Source organism: Magnusiomyces paraingens (genome assembly GCF_902498895.1).
Source record: "Magnusiomyces paraingens strain CBS 517.90 genome assembly, contig: contig2, whole genome shotgun sequence".
NCBI classification, from domain to species: Eukaryota; Fungi; Ascomycota; class Dipodascomycetes; order Dipodascales; family Dipodascaceae; genus Magnusiomyces; species Magnusiomyces paraingens.
Window position 1 is genome coordinate 1,214,834 of NW_022474068.1, and position 25,312 is coordinate 1,240,145.

Here is a 25,312-nt window from a genome sequence, read left to right on the forward strand (position 1 = left end):
AAATAAGCATTCTTTCTCTATAAACAATTTCCACTATTTGATATGATAGTTCTTGTCCCTTAACTTCAAAGTGCACAGCGTTATTAAGGTACCAGCCCTCACGAGAAGTGATACTGGAACATTCGGGTGCTAGGCCACTATGTGCTATGCAACAGCATCAGGTCACAACTATAACACCTAGTTATGAGGACATTTTTCTGGTCAAGGCACCCCACTTCTCAATATCTTCCATTGATTGATTGTGACCCATTCGGCATTATCCACTATTTTTTATTCTTCCCTTTTTTGCCAATATTTCAATGATAAAAACAAGTGTACCAGAGTATTTTATCCCAAAAATCAAATTATATTTTTATTCTCATTCTATTTTAGCGGTAACAAATCTATACATTAGAAACAAAAATTTCAGCTATTTCTATATAAAGGTATTTAATTCTTTTAATTCTCTACGGAAATCTCACCTTTGATTTTTTTTAGGAATCACTTAAAACACCTTAAATATGAGAAAAAAAACCTGAAAAACTCCCTTGTCTCACGGTTCTTTTAAAACCTTTCAAGATATTGCGGTATAAACACTATTGAAAATCTTAAACTTAAACATTTGTTTGAACTTCCCCCCTTTTTTTTATTTTATTTTGAAAAAGCAAATTCAAAAAAAAAAAAAAAATTGTTGTCACCTTTAAAAATTTAATCTTGTAGACCTCTACGTTCAACTAGAATATATATATTTTATTTGATAGAACAATCCAGATAATTGTGGGCTAGTTTGTATTTCTGCAAGTTATAACAAAATAGTATCTTTTAGTTCTATTCTCAACTAATACTAACAAGTATTAAAAAATTAGTAACCATGTTTCCTGCATTGTTAATATTGAAAATAATCAATTCAATTGCAATTAGCACTGGGTGCATTTTTACAAATGCCGATTATCACACATTTTTTAAAAAAATTTTAAGATTGACTTTTCTTTTCAGCTAAATGGGCCGTCATATCAAATATCAATTTCTTCCATTTTAATCTTTAGCTCATTAAACAACCTTTTTAACGTACCCACTGAGCCGCCTCCGAGTCTATTCTTAAAAACAAACTATATGCACTGTTCATGTTTGTCTACAAATCTTCCTACCTGCCTACCACTTTGGTCATTTTGTTTTCACCACCATTAGTTAACTTAGGCGTCGCACTCATTAAATTCTCCTGTTTTGTTTTCTTGTCACAATGAATAACAAGATAATCTTACTATTAATAGAAGCCAGTGAAAATTAAAAAAAAAAATTCATCATCGTAAACTTAATTGACTATTTGTTAGCATCTTGTTGACTGCAAGTGTTCACTGAATATATTTTCCTTTTTTATATACGTTTTTTGGATAAAAAAATCTTTTCTCTTTTTTTTCGCCTATTTATTTATTTTCTCTCTTTTTTACCAAAAAAAAGCTTCCAAAAAATATTAATCAATTAGCAATTAGCACAATATCAATAATACTCACCACCAGTTTTTTGGTATAAGCTAGCTTTAACTTAATAAAATAACAGTACGATATAACGGTTAATAAGATTTTAATATAATAATAGTTAAAACATATTACTACTAAATGGCATCTTGTAAGTATCTATATACTGCTTTTTCTCTTTTTTTTTTTTTTTTTTTCTTCACTTCTTGTTCTCATTTTTCTTCTTTTCTGCTTTTTTTTTAATTTATTTACTTTTTCACATTAGTTTATGTTTTATATTATGATTATCTTTATTGTCACATTTTAAATACCTTTATTAAATAAAGATATAATGAGTTCTAACCATTCAGTCCCAATCACTTCCATTACTACGGAACCAGGGTCTGAGATCACAAACTCGGAACTGGCACCGTCAACCTTTATCACAACAACCCCAATATTTAGTACGACAGACGAGACTACATCTGAAAATAATACAGAGTCTACTCCTACAACACAACAGCCATCTTCTCAAACACCAACAACCTCCAATAGTGAACAGCAATCGTCTTCCCAGTCACAGCAGCAAATATCATCAAGCTCTCCAGAAGGAAGCGGAACGACTTCCAATGAGTCTACCAATTTATCGATTCAAACGACGATCGAACAAGAATCATCAACTAACTCTGAAAGCCAAAGTTCTCAGACAAACACATTAACTTCATCGCAAGATTCTTCATTAAGCACTGAGCAGAAATCGTCTGAAAATAGCGGTAGTACGTCACTTCAGTCAACTCAGAGTGAAGGATCCACGACTTTGGCCTCCATCACTAGTATATCATCCGAACCGTCGTCTTCTCAGCAACAATCAACATCATCACCTAGTTCTTCTCAAGAACAAAGCTCTGCATCAGGCTCTTCTCAGCAACAAGCTTCCATTTCATCTTTACCGGTATCTTCACAACAAGATTCGACCTCTGCATCATCAACTGAAACATCATCGAGTGGCGAACAATCGTCCTCTGTTCCGCAAACATCATCCCAATCTCAGGAAATATCCTCATCCTCTTCCTCAGTGCTTCCTTCATCAGGATCCTCAATCATAGAGTCATCTTCTTTTTCTTCTTCTCCATTATCTATCTCCTCTGCTACAGAACCTTCTTCTGCTTCTTCTTTTTCTCGTTCTGATACTTCTAATTCAGTAATCTCGGCCTTGCAGTCTTCGCAGCAGGGAAGTAGTAGTGCATCAGAAACAACTACAAGCAACATCTCTGATGCGTCATCTTCTACCAGTGATGGCGCCTCCCATTCTTCAGATTCTGGCACAGTATCATCGACGTCTCCCTCTCAAACACAATCTTCAAACTCTAATTCAGTACCCACCAATACAAGTTCAAACTCAAATCAGTCGGAATTATCGGCGTCTCCCTCTGCAATCTCCTTGTCAGAAGTAGTGGCCTCCTCAACCCAAACAAGCAGTAGCCCCGCCTCGTCAAATTCTAATAGTGCTTCCCAAACTAATAATAGCAACACAAGCAATAGATCAGCATCAGCGTCAAATTCTAATCAGTCAACCAACACTAATGCCAGCAATACACTATCATCGTCAGTCACAGACAGTGCAAGTGAAAGTAGTAGCTCCAATACCAGTTCTGGTGCTGTTTCAAGTTCTAGTATTGCTGAAAGTGCGAGCAGAAGTGAAAATATAAGTTCCGAAGGTAGCAGTAGCTCAAGTGCCAGTGATCGTCGGAGTAGTACTGAAAGTACTTCCGAAAGTGTTACCGAAAGTGTTACCGAAAGTGGAAGCTCTACTGACACTACATCAACACAAACACAAAATGAAAGTTCCTCTTCCAGCTCTGAAAGCTATACAGGGTCCACACCTGGCTCGTCATCTGGCTCGTCAAACAGAAATTCAAATTCAAATTCAGATTCCAGTAGTGAGTCAAATACATCTGAGTCTAATGCTAATGGGTCTTCTACGGTTTCCTCTGTAAGTGCTTTTACAACCTCTGAAACACCAAGTAGCGCAACAGACTCTTCGTCCTTTATAGATCCTTTGTCCACAGAACCAGAGTCAACATCTAACTCCGAAAGCAGTAGTGCAAGCAATTCTGATTTGTCTGTAATCACAGAAAGTACTACTCTTCGCACATCGAGACGCTCTTCGACTTCAGATGACAGCAGTGACTTAGACACAGCCATGGTTACAGAGAGTGACTCGTCAAGCTCAAGTTCACTAACGACATATCCCCCTGTGGTCTTGACCACCACATCAACCTCAATTGTTCTTGTGACTCGAAATGGAATTACAGCCACTTCAACATCTGTCACTCTTATCAAGTATACTGTTACACCAACTTTTGATATTTCAACTGTATCTGCTGAAGTTTGGGCCACAAACTCCATGATTCGTTCTGCTGCAAGTGCTGCTGCAAGTGCTGCTACAACTCACACTGATAATGGTGGGCCTTCTACGGGCACTATTGTTGGCTCTGTTGTTGGTTCTGTCGCCGGTGTAGCTTTGCTGGGTCTTGTACTTTTAGTTTTATTCAGCCGACACAAAAAGCGCAAACGTGACAGTATTAGCTCAAGCTCTACTCCGGAGGAATATGCTGGGTATGGTGGCATAGTTGGTGGCGGAGGTTCTGAAGGTCCCAATAATTCGGGACGTCTTGGTCGGCATCGAGGTCCTGGAAGAGCACCAGGCCAAAAGCCTTGGTGGAGCGCCCTTAACCCCTTTTCAAGTTCACTTCCTTCTCGACGAAGAAGCCTTGAGCCGTTGCAATCTGCTACAATACCTCAAATGACTGAACGTGCTCCGACTTTGGCAGAAATTAATGCAGCAGCCGCAGCAGCTGCCGGTGGTGTAGTGGGATCAAGTGCTGATGGAAGCACAATTCATGGTGGTGGTTTAGGAGGAACCTTTGGTGGGTCTGTTTCTGGTTCTTCCGCAGCTGATGACCGAAGTGCAGCTCTTTCGAGTGTTGCCGGCAGTAGTGGTACAGGAATGGGTGCAGGAGGCGCTTTGCTTGTTGCTCGTAACAATTCATCAAGTACCAAGCACCAGTCGCGATCTAGTGGTGGTGCTTCTTCACCATTGACTAAAACAACATACAGCGATGAAACCGACGAGTTATCGAGTGGAAACAATCGATCTTATTACAGAACTCCAAGACGGTTAAATGGAAACAGTATAACAAATAATGTTAGGTCTGAGCCAACTACCAGATACGACAGTTCAAGTAATAGTGTTATTGCTGCGGCCACAGCAGCCAGTGGTGCTGGTGTAGCTGGTGTGGCAGCAGTTCACAACATTCATGGCAACTCTCATATTGCTGATTTGGCCGTTCCCCCTGTCATCGGGTCGAGCACTTCGATCGGTAGCGGCACTGAGTATGGATCATACCCACACTTTGGAGACGATCCATTTGACACTCCGGTCTTGGATAACGAATCAGGTAACGGTGGTCAAGGATTGGCCGGTTTCTATGATGCTAATGAGAGTCCTTCTGATGCTTTACCTTTGGGCGCAAATTTTGACCGATGTTCTGCATCTCCAAGACTTACTACACCTGGTAATCCTAGTTCAGGTGAAGACATGATTTCTGGAGGGTATGGGAGCTCGGGCACCACTAGCCGAGAAATCCAACCCAATGGAACTAAGTCACAATATGGATCCGTTGCACTTGGTGCTTCTGTTGTCGGTGCCGCTCCCAATTCAAAGTCTTCACTACCATCTGCGGAACCAAAATTAACAAGAGCTCCTGAAATCCCTTATGGTTCAGACCTTCGATCAAACTCGCCGTCATCTTTTGAAAGCGGATCTGGGTTTCATACTGCACAGCAGCAACAGCAGCAGCAACAAAAGCTGCCCCTCAAATCTATGACTCATCAATACGAGCGCATGTATGGTACCGATAATTTAGATGGATTTCAACAGCAGGTTCAGCTTCCTCTAGGCTATTATCATACAGTCCCTGAAGAAGATGGTGAGCCTAATCCATCGCGTTCTATGCTACCAAGTTCCGAGGCCATTGATGCCATGGTTGTTGATCCGAAAAGTAGTAGCGGAAGCCTGAATCCTAATATTGGTGCCCGGCTGCATGTGGTTAATAGCAACAATAGTACAAGTCTGCAGGGCGGCATGGGTGGGGCCGGCGCCGTTTCTGTTGCGGGAACCGCTGTGGCGACGGCTGCAGTAATTTCCCCGGCAGCAGTTAAATGGTACAAAAAGTCGTCGTCTACTTTGCATAATGTGCAGCAACCACAAGTACTTCAATCACAACATTTTGATTCTACTTTGGAACCACCAGCACCGTATAAAGACTCGAGCAGCAAAGCCATCGCGGCACCCATCCCGCGATCTGACTCTGCAGGTTCTGCTGTCTCAAGCTTAGACTCGTACCCAGAGTACGCTAACTATACTAGTTACACTAACTATTTGGACACTCAGGTTCAAAGCCGGAATCATCAAGTGCAGCCTCCCAGAAGTGTGACTGTAAGTACAACTTCAATTTCAGCCTTCAATGCCCCTTCAAATGCTTCTCTTGTTTCGCGGGCCGCTCCAGATGTGTCTGCCATAGCCCCTCCTCCACCAGTTCCGTATTCTATTGGAACGGCCCATACAATGGAATCTACTATTCGACCCATTGTTTACTCTAAGCATGCCAATTCACCTTCTACTGGCTCTTCTGAAGTCGATTTTCCGCCGTCTATTCAGCCTCGAAGCCCGCGGAGACCGATTTATAACTTGCGCGATTCTACCAACAGCTCTTCATCATCTTCGTTTGGGGAAATGCCACCAACTGTTGCGCTTCTTGGAAGCAGCCCTACTGACGAATCTTCTCACAGTCATCAAAAAATTAGCAATGACGGGTCAGATTACGATGTTACTGATTCTCTCAGTGTGAGTAGCAAGCGCAGCAGCAGATGCAGCTTCCATGACCGCTTTATTACTGGTCGAAGCGGCAAATACGTTTATGACGACAGCTTGGGGGCTCTTGAGGCACCACCTGCAATCGTGCCTGGTGCACGCGGCTTTGGTACTCACCAACGCCAGGGCTCTGGTGGAAGTGTGTCAAGTGGAGGTACAGACAATACAGCGACTACCGGAACCGATACATGGGCTTTGGACACAACCCCTGAACAACGACAATATGATGAGTTTAGAACGCCGCCAATGTACTATTCTCGTGGTTCTGTGCACAACCGCTCACCATCGTCTCATATTTTACCATCTGGCGGATATCACAGTCCTTCAGATGCATCATCAGTTGCATCAGGTATTCAACTTTCTCAGCCCATGGTCACGGTTTCACCCGCTTCAAGCATGCACAGGTTGAATCACAGTACAGTGGATATTGCCGTTTCTGATAATAAGCGGTCCAGTTTTTACGACACCAGTGATCCTGACGATACTTTTACCGGACGGCGACCTTTCGGCGCTGGAGGAATTGTTATGGTCCCAGGGACTTCAAATACATCAGCAGGCTCATTTTACAGCAATCATGGCAGCGTTGTATCGTCAAGCCGGCCAGGTTCTGACGGCTTTGGTACCATGGTTTCATCTTCTCTGTCACCTTCAGCTCGTGCCAGCGAAACCGGCTCTCCATTTTTAGAAGTTGGGGCTAAACACCAACCTCAACGCCAGCCAGTGCCTGAGAGTGTGTCGCCAATGCCATTGCAAGCAACACATCACCATGTTGATGCTGACGACGAGTATATGAGCTATGGAAATATTACTACTATGACAGAACCTTCTTGGCTTGATTCTGTTTCAGGGTCCGATAATGATGTGGAGTCTGCGGCTGCTACTTCTGGACCAGAAGTAGCACCGTTGTTTCTTCAGCGAAAGAGCTCACAAGGATCATCAAAGTCTAATGACCAACTGCAAAAGGAGCCCAAAAACATCAGTCCTGGAAGATTTTCGTCATCTTTAGCCCAGTCTGTTTCTTCTGGAACTAATCCGCAACCTCATCATTACTATCCCTCTCACCGTACATATCAGCAACATCGCAGCACTGGTAGCAGTGAATCAAGCAGCTCGGGTACTAAGAAACATTCTCACACTGGAAATGTAAAAGACCTGAGTGATGGATCAAACGGTTTGAAAGCTTCTTATAGTTCTTATGAGTCTATGAATTCTCAGTGATTATGGGTTTTTTATAGGTATAGAATTTTAATATTTTTAATATTTTTAACATTTTTAAATTTATTGTTATTTTGGGGTTTTTTGGATTTTTTAAAAATTTACATAAATGTATATAGATCCATCTATCTACAATTAAAAATTATGATAATTAATTAACTTATAAGTTAAAGATAAAAAACTGTCACTGACATAAAATATAAACTTTAATATGTATATTCCTATTCAATAGTTTCACATATCTCAATATCTCAATAAAAAATTTAATAAAATGCAACATGGAAAAAAGTGGAGACTAATACTAAAAAAAAGAATAGAAAGAAAGAAATTAAAAGAGAAGGAAAAAGGAAAAGAAAAAAATAAAATAAAATGAAATAAAATAAAATGAAATAAAATAAAATAAAATAAAATAAAATATCATAGCTTTAATAGCACAGCTACTAAGCTTAAAAAAACAAATATCCTTAAAAATCGTGAAAATGTCGTAAAATCGTAAAATTGAAGGGGAACGTAAAGGTAAAGACCGTGAATGACAAACAGAAGAAGAAAACGGAGTGAAACGGAGACAAAATCAAATGCTTTGGAATTGTCGGTAATCAAAAACAAAACAAAAGACCAAAGTAGTCCTCCATTTCTTTCAGCCTCTGATGGTATCAATGGCACGGGTTTCCAAAATGTATTTACCGACTTTGTACTTTTCTGAGCTTTTGAATGATTCGACGTATATCCAGCCAACGTTCTTGCTACAGAAGCGGCAAGCAACATCACGAACTTGAAATTCACCGGTCATCATCGGCCTCGTTTCGAGAGGTCCAAAAGTTACATTGACACTAAAAAAACAATGAAGAAAAAAATAAGAAAAAAAAAGTATTGTCCACAGTCAATACTGAAATAAAGAAAAAAACTAGGTATGAAAATAAAAGTTGTTGTTTCTTACTGATAAGATACATTAAGAAACAAGTTAGATAAGAGACCAAATACTTACAGATATGTAATGAGGTAAGCTTTCCCTAATACTCCAGTAAAATCCTATTTTAATAAAGAAAAGAAAGAAAATTAATAGAAAGAAAACGGGGTATTAAGACCAAAGCTTTTGTTGTTAAAAAAAAAAAGAGAAAGCGTTTATATCTGCCCAGTGTATAGATTTTAGAGCTTGTAGCCCATTTTTGTTTCCTTTATTATCGAAAGCTAAAGTCATGGTGTTTTAACAAGATCAAATACTTACTCTAGATTCAACATCATGATCAAAAGCTAGGTGAGTGCGGCAATTTTTGCAGCAATAGATTTGAGATCCGCTGAGATATTTGTTAAACTGAACGCCCATAATGAATATGAATAATTATTAAAAAAAAAAAAAAGGGTAAATTAGAGAGTGTAGAGCTGGTTGGTGAGTCCCCAAAATTAAACTAGAAGAAAAAAATGAAAAAATGCAAAGTGATTAAAGAAAAAAAAAACAGAGGAAATACAAATAAACAATTAATGAAAAGTATAGAATATTAAGAGCTGAGTTTAGAAAAGAGAGGATTGAGAAGGTCGGAAAGGAGGACAAAGAAGCTGGATGAGTAAATATTAGTTGAGAAGGTGGAAAGCCGGATGGCGAACTCTCACATAATTTTTTGTAATACAAGGTTTTTTAGTTGTGATCTGATATTATGACAATATTTTGTAACTATTTTATTTTTGTAACATTTTATACTTTAGGATACTGTAATAGTCATAAGTCTTAACTTACATCTACGTGTTACACAAGGGCGTCTTTGTTTTAAAGCTAAAGAACCTAACCTCGCATCATAGCGATTTTACATTACAGCGCGCAGTCTACTTTTCCAAATCAACCAGTTTAAAATCCGATCAAAAGCCGAAATCGATTGGGGCAGCTGAAATTTATAAAATATAGTAAGCAAGTAAGCCGGCCACATAAATAAAAAAATGGGGAAGCATGCGCCCTGAGAAAAGTTTACCTAATCATGAAAGCGCAACTTGATGTTTTAGGCATTAAATCCACTATTATGTTTTGAAAAAAAAAAATGGATAGATTTTTATAAAATTTCAATATTCTTTTTTTTTTTTTTTTTGAAAAATCTACTAACTAAACATAGTTCCGCCATTCGAATTTAACAAATATCGGCTCATTTTAAACTTTAGGAGAAATTTTCACCATTGATTGTTTTCCTTGCTATGTAGGCATATTAAAATAGTCCAAAGACTCCTTACGTAGTTCTTCTTAAGTTCTAATAAAAAAAATACAAAATGGCCAAAGTATTTTGCCATCACATTTAATAATATTTAATGATTAATAAATAATCTCATACATGAGTTTACTTCAGATATTTATTTTAATAGCAACATTTAATTTGTGTTTTTATTCCTTTTTTTTTTTTTTTTGAAAATGTAAAGACTAATAACATGTTAATCTTGTGACTATATTTTGTTAAATTTTGAACGATAACAAATTTGTTTATTTGTAAAAAATGATAAAGTTAAATATTCAATTTTTTTAGTAGTTTATTGGGCTCAAAATATTTTGTTTCAACATTTAATGATTATTTTAATAAGCATTTATTATCAGTTTAGTGTGGAACTATTCACGGAAAATCGATAAGTTATTTCTGTTAAACAAATTTTATGAAATAAAAAACAATGTTCTTTAAAATCCTTGTCAGTAATAAATAAATATTTGCAAGATTTTCGTTAATATTGAATAATTTAAAATCTAGCCCTTTAAATATTAAAAATCATAAAGTAATACTGATTAACTATATGGGAATATCATTGTGAAAAATCTATTATATATAATATGAAAATATAACAAATATCTTTTTGCAATTAGGAAAGCGATTAACATTTTTAAACAAGAAAAAATATGTAAAAACAATTGATAAAATAAATCAGTCAATGAGAGAATTATACATATTTGATATATTAAAAGTTTTCTATATTGAAAGATTAATATAACTTACAATATTAAAATTTAAATCTGAAATACTTTTTTTATACACATCAAGATCTTATGTCATGGATCGTCTTAAAATTAAGTATAGTTCTAAGCCACTTCTGTAATATTTGAAATAAACCAAAAAGATGTTTGCTTTTTAATGTTTTTACCAAATTAATCAACTATTTTTCTCTATAAAACTATCAATATACATGATCAATGAGTTGGAATGATTTAATTTATTTGATATTAAAAGTATTAAACTAAAAAAAGATTCAATTAAGCCTTAACTTCATAATGTGTATTTAAAAATGCTTCTAAATACTAATAACAAGTTTTTCTCATAGTCCATTCCGGTTTTGAATATATTAATACAGAATTTTAAAAATTTTAAATTGATAGGTTCACTCATCTTTTTTTTAAGATAGAAAATTCTCTCCGGTCATCTTTGACCCGCGAACTTCTATCTGCTATTTCTTTAAAAATTTGAAGATTGAAATAAGCTAACTTTAAATTAAAATTTTTATTTAAAAGAATAAAATAAAAAAGGATTTGTTAAAAATTTTGAGCGTATTTATTTTCACCATTTTGAAAATTTACTCTATTTTTTTAATTGGTCAATCAGTTCTGTTAGGTTACAAAAAGCCATACTTGAAAGCGGTGGAAATTTTGTTGAAATACATGTGAAAAAAATTAAAATTTGAGACAATTACTTATTATTATTATCTTTGATTTATCAGCTGGTAAAATATGTTTTGGCAATTTTAGAATAGAGACAAAGATAAATATCAAAGCTCAAAAAGTACCTTCTCACATATTTTATGTATTTCCAAACCAAACAAACTTACTTTATTTAGGCAATTTTCATTTTTTTTTTTTGATTAGTCTATCATTATCCCTACCTTCCTGAAATATACCGATGAAACATAATTCTAAGGTTTGCATTTTGAATTTGAAAAAATAAGAATAGTGGAAGAAACGAAAAGTTAAAATAAATATATATGCAATAAGAAGACTAACAAATATTTTGATATAATAGAGATAACCATTTAAATCTGAATACCAGATTATCTGCACTAATTTTCATAATAAAATAATTAATGGAAATCATTCAACTTTATGGGTATTCCAGTTTTTTTATAAAATAATTTACCATGGTCAGATAAATTCACAGGTAAAAATTGTGTGAAGTTAATAGAATTTTTGACATATTTAACAACAGGTTTAATTTCAATGTTTGGTAAATATAGACTAATTCAATATTTTACGTATATGTAAACAGTTTGGGCAATTATGAAAAAATTTTTGACAATAGTTAATCTGGGGGTTTTTACGTCTTAATCAAAGCTAAGTGGTTATTTTAACAAGTTCTTTAAAAAATTGAACGAGCATAGTTATTAGCTTAGTTATCTCACAAAGAACTTTGGCTAACTAATAATGCTAAGATAAAGTCTCAAAGTAATTAATTAATCAGCATATAAGCTGATTGCATCCTTTCTGTTTCTTAAAAAAATAGTTTTTAATTTAAAATATATATATGGTCATCATCCCACAATTTCAGTTCCAGATGTTAATGGCAATTTACAATTATTAATACTTTTAATTTCAATAATATAATATAAAGAAGTCAACTTCGACTTCGGCATGGGAATTTATTGGATTAGTACTACGGGGGTCATTTTCTTTGTGAACAGAAAACATTAATTAATCGTCATGCAATGCAAGTATATAATTATAATTATATCTGGATACTTATTCCACTTATAAATATAATTATGTTGGCAGATTCAGAGGTTTGGGAATGAATACATAGGAGTTATAGATATAAATATAGGTTATAGTGCAAAGTGAGTGTTACGCTTATGGAAGGATGAAAAGTTTAGTAAGACCTAACAGTATCGCTATACCTATGAATATGTGTCTTCTCCAATATAGCTATTTCACTAACAACGTACGATATGAAATGTAAAATATGAAATTAATTATGATTGAACACGTAGGAGAAAGTAATAGATATTGTTTTTCCATAGACAAGTTTCACTGATTGCTAAGCGTATCTTTGAAACCCTAACCATTAAATACAGAAAGGTTAGGGTTTTGTTTATGTGAGAAGGCCCAAGAACATTGGGAAAATGCAAACGGTCTGAGCTATGCAACGTTGTGAACAGAACAGGTAGTCGCACCTATAAAATCAACTTATAGTGATGTACTCTCGTCGAGATGCACTACTTTTCAACATATCATACAAATTTATTTTAAAATCTTCTTTCTTGGTTTATGATTAATACAATTTAATACACTTAATAGAAAATATACTAAATGGGCACTCCAGCAATAGTAATTCTCATATTATGGCAGATGGCTTATTTTATTTTTTTGTCTTTAGTATAATTTATCTACAAAAATCTAAATTTTTTAACAGTTAATAGTAATAAAAAAAATAAGGAAGCTTTTAAAGCTTTAAGTATACACAACTGTGAATAATTTTAAAAAAAAAATTTCCATGAGAAAGTTTATAGATATATCTTAATTATTCACTTGGAAAATAAAAGGACGTGAAATAAGTATTATTTTTCTATAGCTTAAATAACTGAGGATAAATATACATGTTGCGGATGAGTCAGTTTGGTTACTTGCTTCTTAAGAAACGCATAAATAGACTAAAAGCACATGTCAATAAATACTTGAATAAATAAGCATTTGACGTTTTTCTTTAAATACAAAAGTTTTTTTTATGTTTTGTGATGATTTCTAATTTCGAGATAAAGATAACAGTCTAATATCATTACAGATATAGATATTAACTGAGATTCTAGTTATGGCAAAAATAACATACTTGAACATATCTTTAAAAAGGAAAACTGATAGCTTATTTTTATCTGTTTGTTTCTTTTCTTTTTCACTTCATTTTCATTTTCATTTTTAATTTAATTTATTTTTTTTTATTTTTTTTTATTTTTTTTATTTTTTTAATTTCTTTTTTTGTATACTTTGTTTTTCTTTAAACCAAATGATTGTTTTTTTAAAATATTTCTTTTTCATATCAATAACATTGGCGTATGCAGTGAAAAAAATGTACCTTTTTTGGTATGCTGAGTGTGAATTAGGAAGTTATCTTTAACTTCATTCCAATACAAAGAACTTTGAAACTGAACACATTTGAAAAGTTTTCCCTTGAATATAAAAATTGTAAAATTAAAAAATATGAATAAAGGGTTGTTCATCTTTCTTAGTTTTAAATTTTTGTTTTTCAGGTTTTGTTAAATCGCTAATAACTAGCATTGAAATTTAAATCTAGAGTTCTTTTAAAATAATTAGCGGGTGATTATATGTTTGTAAAAACTTGTTTTTTTGGAAACAGTTAAGTAACGCTTAAATATAAATTTAATAATAACATAATTTGAAATTTAGACTTTCTATTTTTAATTAATGTTAAAATAATAAAAACTTTAGAAAAAGATGAATCAAACCACTCTTTATTATTATTTTTTTTGTGATAAGTTAAATATTAAATATGAAAGAATTCAAACTCCCATTTTTTTAATTTAAAAATCCTCATGCCAGAAATAACAATTTGATTTAGCATACTAAAGTCACTATATAAAATAGTACATCAAATAGAACTTGCCTACATGGTTCCGTTTTTTTCATTTGGGCATAGGCTTACATTAGTTTAATTATTTAAACAATGGTCATCTCAATACATTCATATTACGTGATGTTGCACATTTACATAAAAAGCATTGCGAACTACTTGCTATTGAAAAAGCCAGATTCTTTCCTTCGTGTATGAGCATGTACGAGAGTGGATTACCCGGTTCTTGCAATTGACTGGTTGGTTAATAGGAAAGTGTTTAATTATTTTAAAACTAGTTTGCCGCACCCCAGAATCTTAACTTTGTAAGTTCTGAAGTTCTGAAGAAGAAATTTAGTCATTGAGAGTGATATCATGATAGAGTTTATGTTAAAAAAGTCTCTGTATGAATCTCTTCAATAGGGATGATGTGAATAAAGCCTATTGGCAAAATAAAGTATTGTATTGTACACTTTTCTTTGGCAACCCAAAATAAACTTTAATTCAAATACTTTCCTAATTTTTTTCTTTATCTTTCTTTTTTCCTTTCTTTTTTTTCAGTGATTTAATTCTCATTAGACCATAAATGCCTTTTTTTGCCAATAAATTTTACTGGTCATAATCTTTATATAAGAAGATCACGTCAGCACATACTTTTCATGACACCTCTCCAATTTTGTTTTGTATTAGTAAAGTCAGGACCAACGGCTTTTGTGATAACATTCAAAATTAATAGGAAATGCTGTCATATTGCAAAGGTGATAGCTTTGTCCCTGTCATGTTGAAATCAACAATTTTATTTTGCTAAACTGTTTTTTTTTTCAAACCAAGGTTATTGTTTAGCCGTACTGTATATCCGCTTAATTTAAATTAAAAATTCATGAGAATTTTGTTTCTTGTTTTTATTTTCAGTTTATTTAACATAAGCCAATATTTCAAAACTTCACATGAAAGATATCATTAGATACTGTACCCAAATTTATTTACGACCACCAGGGACTAGCGGCTTCACCTGCTCTTTTCTGGGCACAAAGATCATGACTTATGTGATACAATTCTAACAAGTTCCGACTTTTGCTCTTTATGGTTGGAGCTTATTTTCTGGTTACTCAAATTTATCATTCAAGTGAGTGGTAATTTAAACCTATCAAGGAAAAAAGATGGTCCGTGCATCAATTTTCGTTTAGCAACACCAGTAACCATCCAGTTTTGAATACATACCTGTGACCTTTTGTTTAATTTGAATTTATTTTTATAAAGAATATATGCAATTTCTGGCCAATCAGTTGGTAAAGAAAAAGAAAAATAGAAAAAAAGATCCTTAATAAAAGACAAACCAAAAAATTTTTGTTAGTGACTTCAAATTTTTTGGGCTGGCTGCAGCAATCTTGCGCCGATACCAACGCCAAAAAAGCGCCCTTTAGTCAATATCTAACAGAACTAATATTTACTTTTTTTTTGTTTTCTTTAGCGGGAAATAAATATTGAGAGGGGACTCTTCGGGAATGATAGTAAATATGTAGCATATAAATGCAAACTATCGGCCAGCCTTGGCTAGATTTAGGTTTTTAACTGTATTTTCCATCGATCTGATGTTAAATTTTTTTTTTTTCTACTAAAAAACCTTTTCTTTCCCCTCTCCTCTTTAACATCAATATATACACCCCTTTTTTTTTGATAACCTTTTTATTTTCTTTTCTTTCTAATTCTTTTTTTTTTAAAAAGTGCTTTTCATTCTTCGAAATACTTATAAAAAAAAAAAAAAAAGAGATAGTCAATGTGTGCTTGGTGACTGTTACTAGCACCATACTGTTGGTCTTTTTTTTTTAAAAAAAAAATAAAAAAATTAAAAAATATGCAGCAAACCTCCAAAACGCGGTCCTTTGACGGTAAGGTTTACTCACAAAAAAATAACCTTTTTCCCACCCCTCTTTTCTAACAACCATGACTTAGGATGTAACAACTGTAAAGATGGTAGGATCAAATGTGACCGGCAAAAACCTATCTGTAACGTTTGTCGAAGAAGAGGGCTTAATTGTGACTATTCGCTTCGTCTCAAGTGGGTTGACAATGAGGTCTTGGGGTCGACTTATAACCCCAACGAAGAATATAAACCACCAAGATTGAAACGTACAAAACGCAAACTAGATGGATCAAAAGACAACAAGGTAAAATCCAGCGGAGATTTACCTACAACAAGCGACTCTAATCAGTTTGAATTTTTCGAACACGCTTCAGAATCTGGTAGCAGTTCTTCAGCTTCAAAACACGCGAATGATGATAAAATTGGAAATAATGCCTTGGGTCTGAAGCCTCAAGGCTCGCATCGTGTCACTAAGAAATCGGCTTCTTATATCAAAAATACGCCTGCAATACCACAAGAGTCTTCTTCTATGATTCTTCAATTTCAACAAAAGCAACTTTTCAACTCAGTCACGGCTGATCGTAGCTCTATTGTTTCTAGCCATGGTATGAGTGGTAGCAGCAGCACTAGTAGCTCATCTAGTATTTCCAACAGCACAATTCCTGGTTCATATCCAATTACTAGTAAAAGTATTTCGGATAGTATCTCAAGTGCCAAATCGACCAAATCTTCGTCACTTTTTAACGTCATTGACTTTCAATCTAGCACAGCTACAATTCCGGTCTCAGCTGCAGTTGCTACCTCCATTGCCCGACCAATACGTTCATCAACAGCTGGCCCTCCAGCTATTAGCAACCAGCAGCAAAATCAGCAACAACCTATTAGTCAACCATTATCCTCGAGTTCACAGATATCTTCTCAAGTGCTGCAACCAATTTCTCAAGAACAGCAAGTTGTTCAACAATTTGGTACGGATGCACAGTCACAATCGATACCAATACCTCCTCAACATTATCATCAACCTCACTATCAACAGCAATTTCAACATCAACATCAACTTCAATATCAATCCCATCAGCATCAGCATCAGCATCAGCATCATTCTCAACATCAAAATCAAAATCAAAATCAAAATAAAAATAAAAATCAAAATCAAAATCAAAATCAAAATCAACATCATTACCAGCATTACAATCACCATAATATTCATAACCATCATCAATCACAATATCCTTCCTATTCTCAGTACTCTGAACCGGCTTCTTTATCGGACCCGGTTGCTTTCCCTGTGAGTACAACACCAAGTGTACCAGTAAGTGTGTTCCCCACAAACAACAATACTTTCTTATCTACAGGACCTCCACAAAACCCCCTGATGCCATCACTATTACCACCAGTTACTCGACCGCAACAACAACAACAACAACAACAAGCAACCATGCCAGGTTTTTCTGTGTCTCCAACACTTCCTCCTCCATTGCCGGGACCTTCTTCCTCTACCGAAATGCCGCCACCTTTACCTTTGCAAATGTTTCAAAATCCATCAAACGTTTCCAATCTTAGCCCTACAATGTCTAGTAACATCAGCCCCACTACCTCGGTCTCATCTGTCAATAGTCCAACCTATTTTCCTAATCCTGTTGGAATGATTAGTTCTGTGGGTCCAACAAGTCCTATGAATCGTGACAGCAACACTGAGACGCCTTTAGATAATCCAATAGGCACTCCTGCAACTAATCCTGCCACAAATTCTACCAGTGACATGTCGCATCCCAACAAAGCATATGCCCATTCTCGACAAGTTTACCAGACTGGATACCCAGAAGTATTACCGCCTTTGTTTTCGACTCCCTCAGGGCATGGACACCAAACACCAATTTCTGTTCAAACTAGACCTTTATTCACCTCAATTGCGGATAACGGACCCACCCAAAATACTACTACTAATAATAATAATAATAATAATAATAATAATGAAAATCCCGGCAACAATAGTAGCCACAACAATACTCTTTCTTCATTGACCAAAAATCTATATGGTATTGAGATTGTTGACGAAAATGCAACTTCTTCATCGGAATCACGATATGTGACTACCTCTCAAGCTGCAAGCAAAGCTTTTGATCCGAATTATCATTACATTCGATCTACTTCCCTAGTGCGGTACCCTCAGGTTAAGGCAGCATTGGGAATTACATCTGAAATCTCTAGTCAGCTGGCTGATCCTTCAGTTAATAACATATTTTATCATTATCTTGAGTTTACATGTCCCTCGTTAGATCCCTCACATCCGAATATAGACAACAATCTTTCAATCAAGTACTACTTGCCTATCGCTATAAATTCTCCGTCAGCGTTTCACGGATTGCTTGCCTTATCCTGCCTTCAACTCTGTGAAGTGAATTCGCACTATACACAGCTTGCCTTACAACATCGCACTCTTGCAATCCGTCATTTGTCACATATGATTCAACAAAACCAGGCCATCAACTCGCCCCATGTTTTGGCTGCAATTTTGTGTCAAATCACCTTGGATGTTATGGAAGTCAAGTCTACTGAATGGAGAAATCACTTGAACATCTCGCGACAAGCGGTTCACAATCTGATTTTCTCTGCAGTGTCTCAGATTGGCTTGCCGTTATGGTTTTTGGCAATGCGCATTGCAAAATATGATACTTTTGCATGCTTTATTGACTTCCATGAGCCCATTATCCCATGCCGTTCTTTAGACCAGATTTATGAATTTGAGGATCAATTGGATGCTATTTGGAGTGTTCCTTCTCGGTGGTCTCTCTTGTGTGCTCATCTTGCCTTTTGGGGAAATGTTCTGGCAACTGACGCTAAGTTTGTTAATGGAATATCAACGCTTTTAAATTCTCAAACCAGAAATAAAACGCCTACAGAAATCATTGTTATGGCACGCCAGGAAATGACGTATGTTTATCAAATGATTACACGAGAACGCCCATTTGTTGCAGTTACAACACATAACTCTCGAAAGGATATTGTTAACATTTGGAAGGTAGCTACCAGTCTGTTTTACGACATGTGTTTCTCATGGTCTATGGGACACTTTAGTCCAACGGTTTCTGAGTATAGCAATAATAATTACTGTACTAATGATACCCTTAATGACAGCACTAATGAAAATAATTATAATAACAATAATAATAATAATAATAATAATAATAATAATAACCAAAACAATGCCAACTATGCCAACATAAAGCGACCTGATCAGTTACCATATTTGCAGAGAGATCTCCAGGTTCTTGTGAATTTGCTCAGCACGTTTCCAGTTGACGATTTTCAAGGAACTGCATTATCATGGCCTCTTTTTGTGGGTGTTGTTTGTGCATTTGACAAGAGGGACCAAGATGTTCTTAAACATGTCACAGAGCAATTATGGAAAAATTTGCGCATCACAACCTTTCGTTATATTCTTGAAACTTCGCAGCATCTTTGGGAAGGTCATCATAAGGTCAAAGTGACAAACTATGAAACTGGAGAGGTTCGAGAAGTTGAAATGTTGGTTTCGGAGCTTAATGCAGCAGACTATTACAATTTTGTTAAAAGATATACAAACATTTTGTTTGCTTGAGAATTTAGATAATTTTAGATAGATTTTTTTTTTTTGGTTAGATTTTTTCTTTTAGATAAAAAAAAATAAATAAACGGAATTTTTGGGAATTGCCCTTGTATTTCATAGATTCATTATGAAAAAAAATTACAATAAAATTACTATAAAATAAAATAAAAGCATTTAAAGTAAATTTTAGTAGATGATGATAAAAAGGTTTTTTCGAGGATAACGTTTTATTGTCAAGGTTAGTAAGTACATCCAATCCTTTTTTGTTTTTTAATTAAAACAATAAGTAGGGTCTAATTTCCAGACTACTTTTAATATGGAGAAGAATTAAAATAAGTATACGATGGCTTACAAATTGATTTTTTTTAAAAAAAAAAAGTAATACACTGCTGTTCCGATACTCAATATAGCCGAATTTACATCCGAAATATCTCTAACAGGCATTTCTTTGGTTTAATTTGTTAATCTAGTATTGAATAAACAATCAGCCATAGTAATTTTTAAACTATTAAACTGTAAAGAAAAAAAAAAGAAGATAAATCAAAATAACATATTTGCATGAATTTCATTAAAGGTTTCTTGGGCAATATTGCAATATTGTGAGATATTTTTTGATGTATTTTAAAGTTAAGCGTGATTCGTAGAATCCATGCAAAAGTCTTTAAAATATTGGTGGCAATGAAGATTTAGATTGATAATCAAAAAAAAAAAAAAAAAAGTAAAAATAAAATAAAATAAAGGAATCCAATGTTACTTGTTCCGGACCCCTCCCAAAAATCTTTTTTTTCAAGTTTCGTTATGAAATATCAAAGTCTTACTTATTTGTCAAAGACATATATATATCAAAATACACCTGTCGCTTACAATATGTTTAATTAAATATAAACGAGAAAACAAAATTCAGGTGATTTTTCTGTTGATGAGATAGATTTAATAAGATAATGTCAGTCTGTTCGCTTATTCTAAATGATTAAGTGGTTTTTTTTAGAACAAAGTTTTTTTTTATTTTTCTTTATTTTTCTTTATATATTTTTTTTGCCACGCTTACTGTTTATATTTCTCTTCTAGTTTGGATTGTAGTATTTATTTAAAATAAAGCAAAGCAAGTATTAAATGCTGCAATTATCTCAAGTTATTAATTCTTTTCAAATTATTTCAATTCACCTTTTTGACACACCCCTGAAAAGAGATTTATTCGAAAAAAAAAATGAGACAGCCTGGTTTAATTAAAAACTGTCTAGGGCGGGGATCATATCTTTTGAAATGAATATTATTTCTAAAAAGAAGTTTTTTAAAGCCGTTCCAACTATTATCATTTAAAAAAAATTACAAACAAATATGTTCAAATTAAAGAGCTTTTTTTTTATTTTTTTTTTAGAAATATATAAGTAGATTGAGATATCATCAAAATGAAGTTTTTTTTTTCAATTTCTTTTCATTGTTATCCTTTTTGGATTACACTTATTACCTTGTTATCATTTATCATGGGCGCAGATTTTAGTAAATTGAAACTCATTGGTTGGATTCATTTTGCACTGTTAGTGCTCTCAATTCTTGCTGAAGCAGAAGCAAAGTCTCCCACTGGTGGATATAGCCCTGGTTATGTTAGTTGTCCTTCTGAAAACATTGTTCGACCTGCTGATGTATGTTTTTATTATTTAGTCCTTTTTGTTTTTTTTTTCTTTTTGTACTAATTTTTTGTTATTCTTATTTTTAAAGGACATTTCAGAAAGTGAACGAGCATATATTGAGGGCCGCATGGAAACTGCCCAAAAGGCTCTTAAAGACTTTGTTGCTCGTCAGAACCTCAAAGACATCAACGTTGATGACTTTTTCAGCTTGTCAGGTGGTCCTAATGAACGTCCCAACACCGCTGTTGGTGTTGGCTTGGCCGTATCTGGAGGTGGATACCGGTCCCTGATGATTGGCGGAGGTGTGATTTCAGCTCTTGACAACCGCGACCAACCGGGGATGCGCAGAGGTGTTCTTGCTGGGTTGTTACAAGGTATGACACATTTTTCGGCCTTGTCAAGTGGCAGTTGGTTGTTAGGATCCATGTATCTGAACGACTTTAAGACGATTGCTCAATTGCGCCAGTCAAACAGAATCTGGCATTTTGAAAATAACATGTTGTTACCCAATAATGGTAACAACTTCTTCTTGTCAGATGGACTTTTTTACAGCACTGCAGGAGCACAAATGGGGACCAAAGTGGCATCCGGGTACGGTGTGACAATGACTGATTTGTACGGACGTCTCATTTCTCGCATGTTTATTGATCGAGATGGAAACAACAACAACAACAACAATAATAATAATAATGGTGGTGGCTCGGCAGCCTTGACTTGGTCTGATATCACAACCATGGACTACTTTTACAATCATATTGCACCGTATCCCATCATGTCAGCAATTAGCCGAGTTAACGGTAGCAATGATGATGTTGGACCTAACTCGACACTTATAGAGATTACACCTCACGAGATTGGATCCTTTGACTCGTCTCTTCATTCTTTTGCTAAGCTCAAGTACTTGGGCACCAATTTGGAAAACAATAAGGTCAAACAGAATAATAACAACAATAATAACAATGGGGATCGCCGGTGTGTGGGTGGTTACGATAATGCCGGGTTAATGGTTGGAGCTTCTTCAAACATCTTCAACAAGGTATTACAACGTCTTTCTCAGTCTAATAATTTTTTTATTGCGGCAATGGGCACGTTTGCATCGATGGTATTTGATCCTACTAACTTGGATGTTGCTTTGTTTCAACCCAACCCGTTCTACAAGTACCAGAATCCGACATACAGGCCGACATCTGATTCTATATTCAAGCAGCAGTACTTGGGTCTTACCGATGGTGCCTTTGGTGGAGAGAACGTTCCTCTTTATCCGCTATTGTACAAGCCTCGTGGACTAGACTTGATTGTTACAGTTGATGTTTCTGGTGATACACCAATCCACTGGCCTGCAGGAGTCTCGCTTATTAACACATATGCACGAGTATCTGGAAACATCAAGAATTCGGAAGAGGGTACAGGAATCAATCCAGCGACAGGAGCGCACTATCAGCAGAAGCATTTTATGCCTCGCGTTCCTGATGAAAACTCGTTTGTGAATTTGGGTCTTTCTACTCGGCCGACCTTTTTTGGATGTTATGCCATGGACTATATGAGTGATGATGAGATGAAGCACCGAGACTTTAGTAAGGTTCCTCCTATTTTGCTATACATGCCCAACACACCCATGTCGTATATGAGCAATAAGGACACATTCCAGTTTACTTATGAGAAGGAGGAGACTGATAAGATGTTCCAGAATGGGTTTGATATGGCGGATCAGTCATTTTCAGGAGGAGATCCTAATTGGGGCAAGTGTGTTGCGTGTGCGACAATCCAGCGTGAACGTGAACGTCAGGGCAAGTTTGAGCCTACAGATGAGTGTGGGGCATGTTTTGACAAGTATTGCTGGAATGGGAACCTTGATCCACGCGACTACCAAAGCACCAAGTTGCACAACAATCCCACAGTGAATCATCGTTAAAGAAGAGGAAAAAATGAATAAAAGAAATTATTTTGGTTTAAAATTCAGTGTAACATTAATTTTATTTAATTAGGTATAGCATTTAGTGTATTATTAATATTATTTTTTTGGGGGGGTATTTTTAATTTAAATAAAAAAAAAAAAAAAACTTTAAAAATCCTTATTTACTACAATCATATCTTGCTGTTCATCACGAATACGTTCTTGTATCCAATTGGGAAGGGCCCGAATAAGAGCCGAGAAGCCGAGCGAAGAGGGGATACAAATTTGGGCCGATTTCCCCAAAAGGACTTGTTTGATGACTGCGTTTGCCACGTCTTCTGGTTCGAGCTGGTTAGCAAGAATATGATTAAGAGAATTGAAAACCTGGGTTAATGGAGTTTTTACCCACATTGGATGGACCACTGAGTTTCGGATACCTGGAGCACCGTACCTATGTTTGAGTTCCTGGGAAAGGCCTTCAGAAAAGACCAGGGCTGCGGCTTTTGATGCACAGTAATCAACCATTTGTGCTGGAGTTGTAAAAGAAGCAAGGGATGCAATGGTGAGGACATGGCCGTGATTAGTTTTAATCATATGTGGGAGAAAGGCCTTTGTGACTAGAAATGGAGCGACAGCATTTACATTGAAGGTAAGTTTTACAGTGCGTTCTGTAGAACCAAGAATAGTTTTCCCAATTCCTGTTCCTGCATTGTTGATGACAATAGTTACATGACCAATTTCTGAGCGGACGCGTTCAGCAGCAGCGTCAATTTCTGAGCCCGAGGTGAGGTCAACCTTATAGAAGACAACGTTTGGAGGAGGGGTATAAGTGAGTTCTTGAATATCCCAAACAATGACTTTTTTGAGACCTGCACGTGCAAGACCTTGAACAGTGAGAGCACCAATACCACTGGCACCTCCAGTGACGAGGGCAGTTTCTTTGCTTGGGATGAATTGCTCGGTGAGGTTTGTGTAGTTGTTTAGGGCAAAGTAGTTGAGCCAAGAGTTGAAGTATTTGACAACACCAAAGAGGGCTAACCAGTAGAGGGTAGAGCCAGTATGTTCATTTGTCAAGATATTGGATAAGAAAGAAGAGGATGTTTTATTGTGGTCAAGAAGGTAATTGCGAAGTAGGTAGAGAATGCCTGTGACAATTGGGTTGAATGCCGTTTTGTTGACAAAGGCTGCGGCATTGGCTACGGTAAGAACAGACATTTTTTTATTTATTTTTTTTTGTCAAGAATTGTGGGGGAAAGTACGGGTAAAGGAAAGAATATTTGGGGTAAAATAAAATAAAATAAAGAAATAAAGAAAGAAGTAAAGAAAAGAAATGAAAAGAAAAGAAAAGAAAAGGAAAATCCTGGGCAGAAAGAAATCTGGGCCTTTTTATACTTGTTTTACATCATTTGATAAATGGAATGATTTTAGAAATAAATGTGGGGGAAACCCGAGGAAAGGCATTGTATAATTGTTTGAAATAGGTGTGGGGTGAAAAAGAAAAGGGGGAAGAATAAATAGGAATATGATATATCATTATTATTATTATTATATTTATATAAAAAATGGAGGAAAGAAAAAAAAAAAAAGAAAAATTATAAAATAACTAATTAGTTACTTTAACTTTAAATTTAAATTAAAATTTTTAATTAATTTATTAATTAATTTTTTAATTTTTTAATTTTTTTTTTGATTTTAAAAAAATTAAATCTTTATATCACGTTATTATCATGTGATATTCATGTAATTATTAATTGCCCCAACAATTTTTTTTTTTTTTTTTTTAAAGGAACTTTTCCCTGTGTGCCACTTCCCCCATACATAGAAAAGCATTCTAGTATCAACTCAACAAAAAAAAAAAAAATCAGTTTAGTTTATTTGATCAAATAGCAATAAACAACAACATTGGACGGAATTTTTTTTTTTTTTCATGGGCTGATGATGTCGGATCTTAAAGATGCCTTGCATTGATTAATTAATTGATTGATTAAAAAAAAAATATATATATATATATATAAACCCCAGCTTTTGTTCCCTTTTTTTTTATTTTTTTTCTTCTTCTACCTAACTTTCTTCTTCTTTTTTAATACAAACACACCCAACAATGATTATGAACTTTTTTTTAAATACAAATTAAACTCCTCCCCTTTAATACAACTATACTTGTTTATGGATGTCACAAAAACTCAATCCGGCCTTATTATTCACTCTTTCAATGCTTTTCTAACTCTGGAAAGTCCATCC

At 35.0% G+C, this 25,312-nt stretch overlaps 5 protein-coding genes across 5 annotated transcripts; 3 read left to right on the forward strand and 2 right to left on the reverse strand.

The window, feature by feature from the left end:
* Positions 1 to 1,595: 1,595 nt before the first annotated feature.
* SAPINGB_P002125 (uncharacterized protein) lies at positions 1,596 to 7,587 on the forward strand (the record flags this gene model as incomplete). The annotated part of the gene is made up of 2 exons (XM_031996845.1): positions 1,596 to 1,605; positions 1,805 to 7,587. The coding sequence occupies 2 exons, from the start codon at positions 1,596 to 1,598 to the stop codon at positions 7,585 to 7,587; spliced, it is 5,793 nt and encodes a 1,930-aa protein (XP_031852736.1).
* Positions 7,588 to 8,221: 634 nt separating this feature from the next.
* SAPINGB_P002126 (uncharacterized protein) lies at positions 8,222 to 8,908 on the reverse strand (the record flags this gene model as incomplete). Its single annotated transcript, XM_031996846.1, has 3 exons — positions 8,222 to 8,414; positions 8,570 to 8,613; positions 8,810 to 8,908. 3 exons carry the CDS (start codon positions 8,906 to 8,908, stop codon positions 8,222 to 8,224), a joined length of 336 nt encoding a protein of 111 aa, XP_031852737.1.
* A 7,040-nt stretch (positions 8,909 to 15,948) lies between these two features.
* SAPINGB_P002127 (uncharacterized protein) lies at positions 15,949 to 19,558 on the forward strand (the record flags this gene model as incomplete). The annotated part of the gene is made up of 2 exons (XM_031996847.1): positions 15,949 to 15,982; positions 16,047 to 19,558. The coding sequence occupies 2 exons, from the start codon at positions 15,949 to 15,951 to the stop codon at positions 19,556 to 19,558; spliced, it is 3,546 nt and encodes a 1,181-aa protein (XP_031852738.1).
* Positions 19,559 to 21,030: 1,472 nt separating this feature from the next.
* Positions 21,031 to 23,089, forward strand: SAPINGB_P002128 (uncharacterized protein; the record flags this gene model as incomplete). The annotated part of the gene is made up of 2 exons (XM_031996848.1): positions 21,031 to 21,189; positions 21,266 to 23,089. The coding sequence occupies 2 exons, from the start codon at positions 21,031 to 21,033 to the stop codon at positions 23,087 to 23,089; spliced, it is 1,983 nt and encodes a 660-aa protein (XP_031852739.1).
* A 150-nt stretch (positions 23,090 to 23,239) lies between these two features.
* On the reverse strand, positions 23,240 to 24,286 carry SAPINGB_P002129 (uncharacterized protein; the record flags this gene model as incomplete). The annotated part of the gene is made up of 1 exon (XM_031996849.1): positions 23,240 to 24,286. One exon carries the CDS (start codon positions 24,284 to 24,286, stop codon positions 23,240 to 23,242), a length of 1,047 nt encoding a protein of 348 aa, XP_031852740.1.
* Positions 24,287 to 25,312: the final 1,026 nt, after the last annotated feature.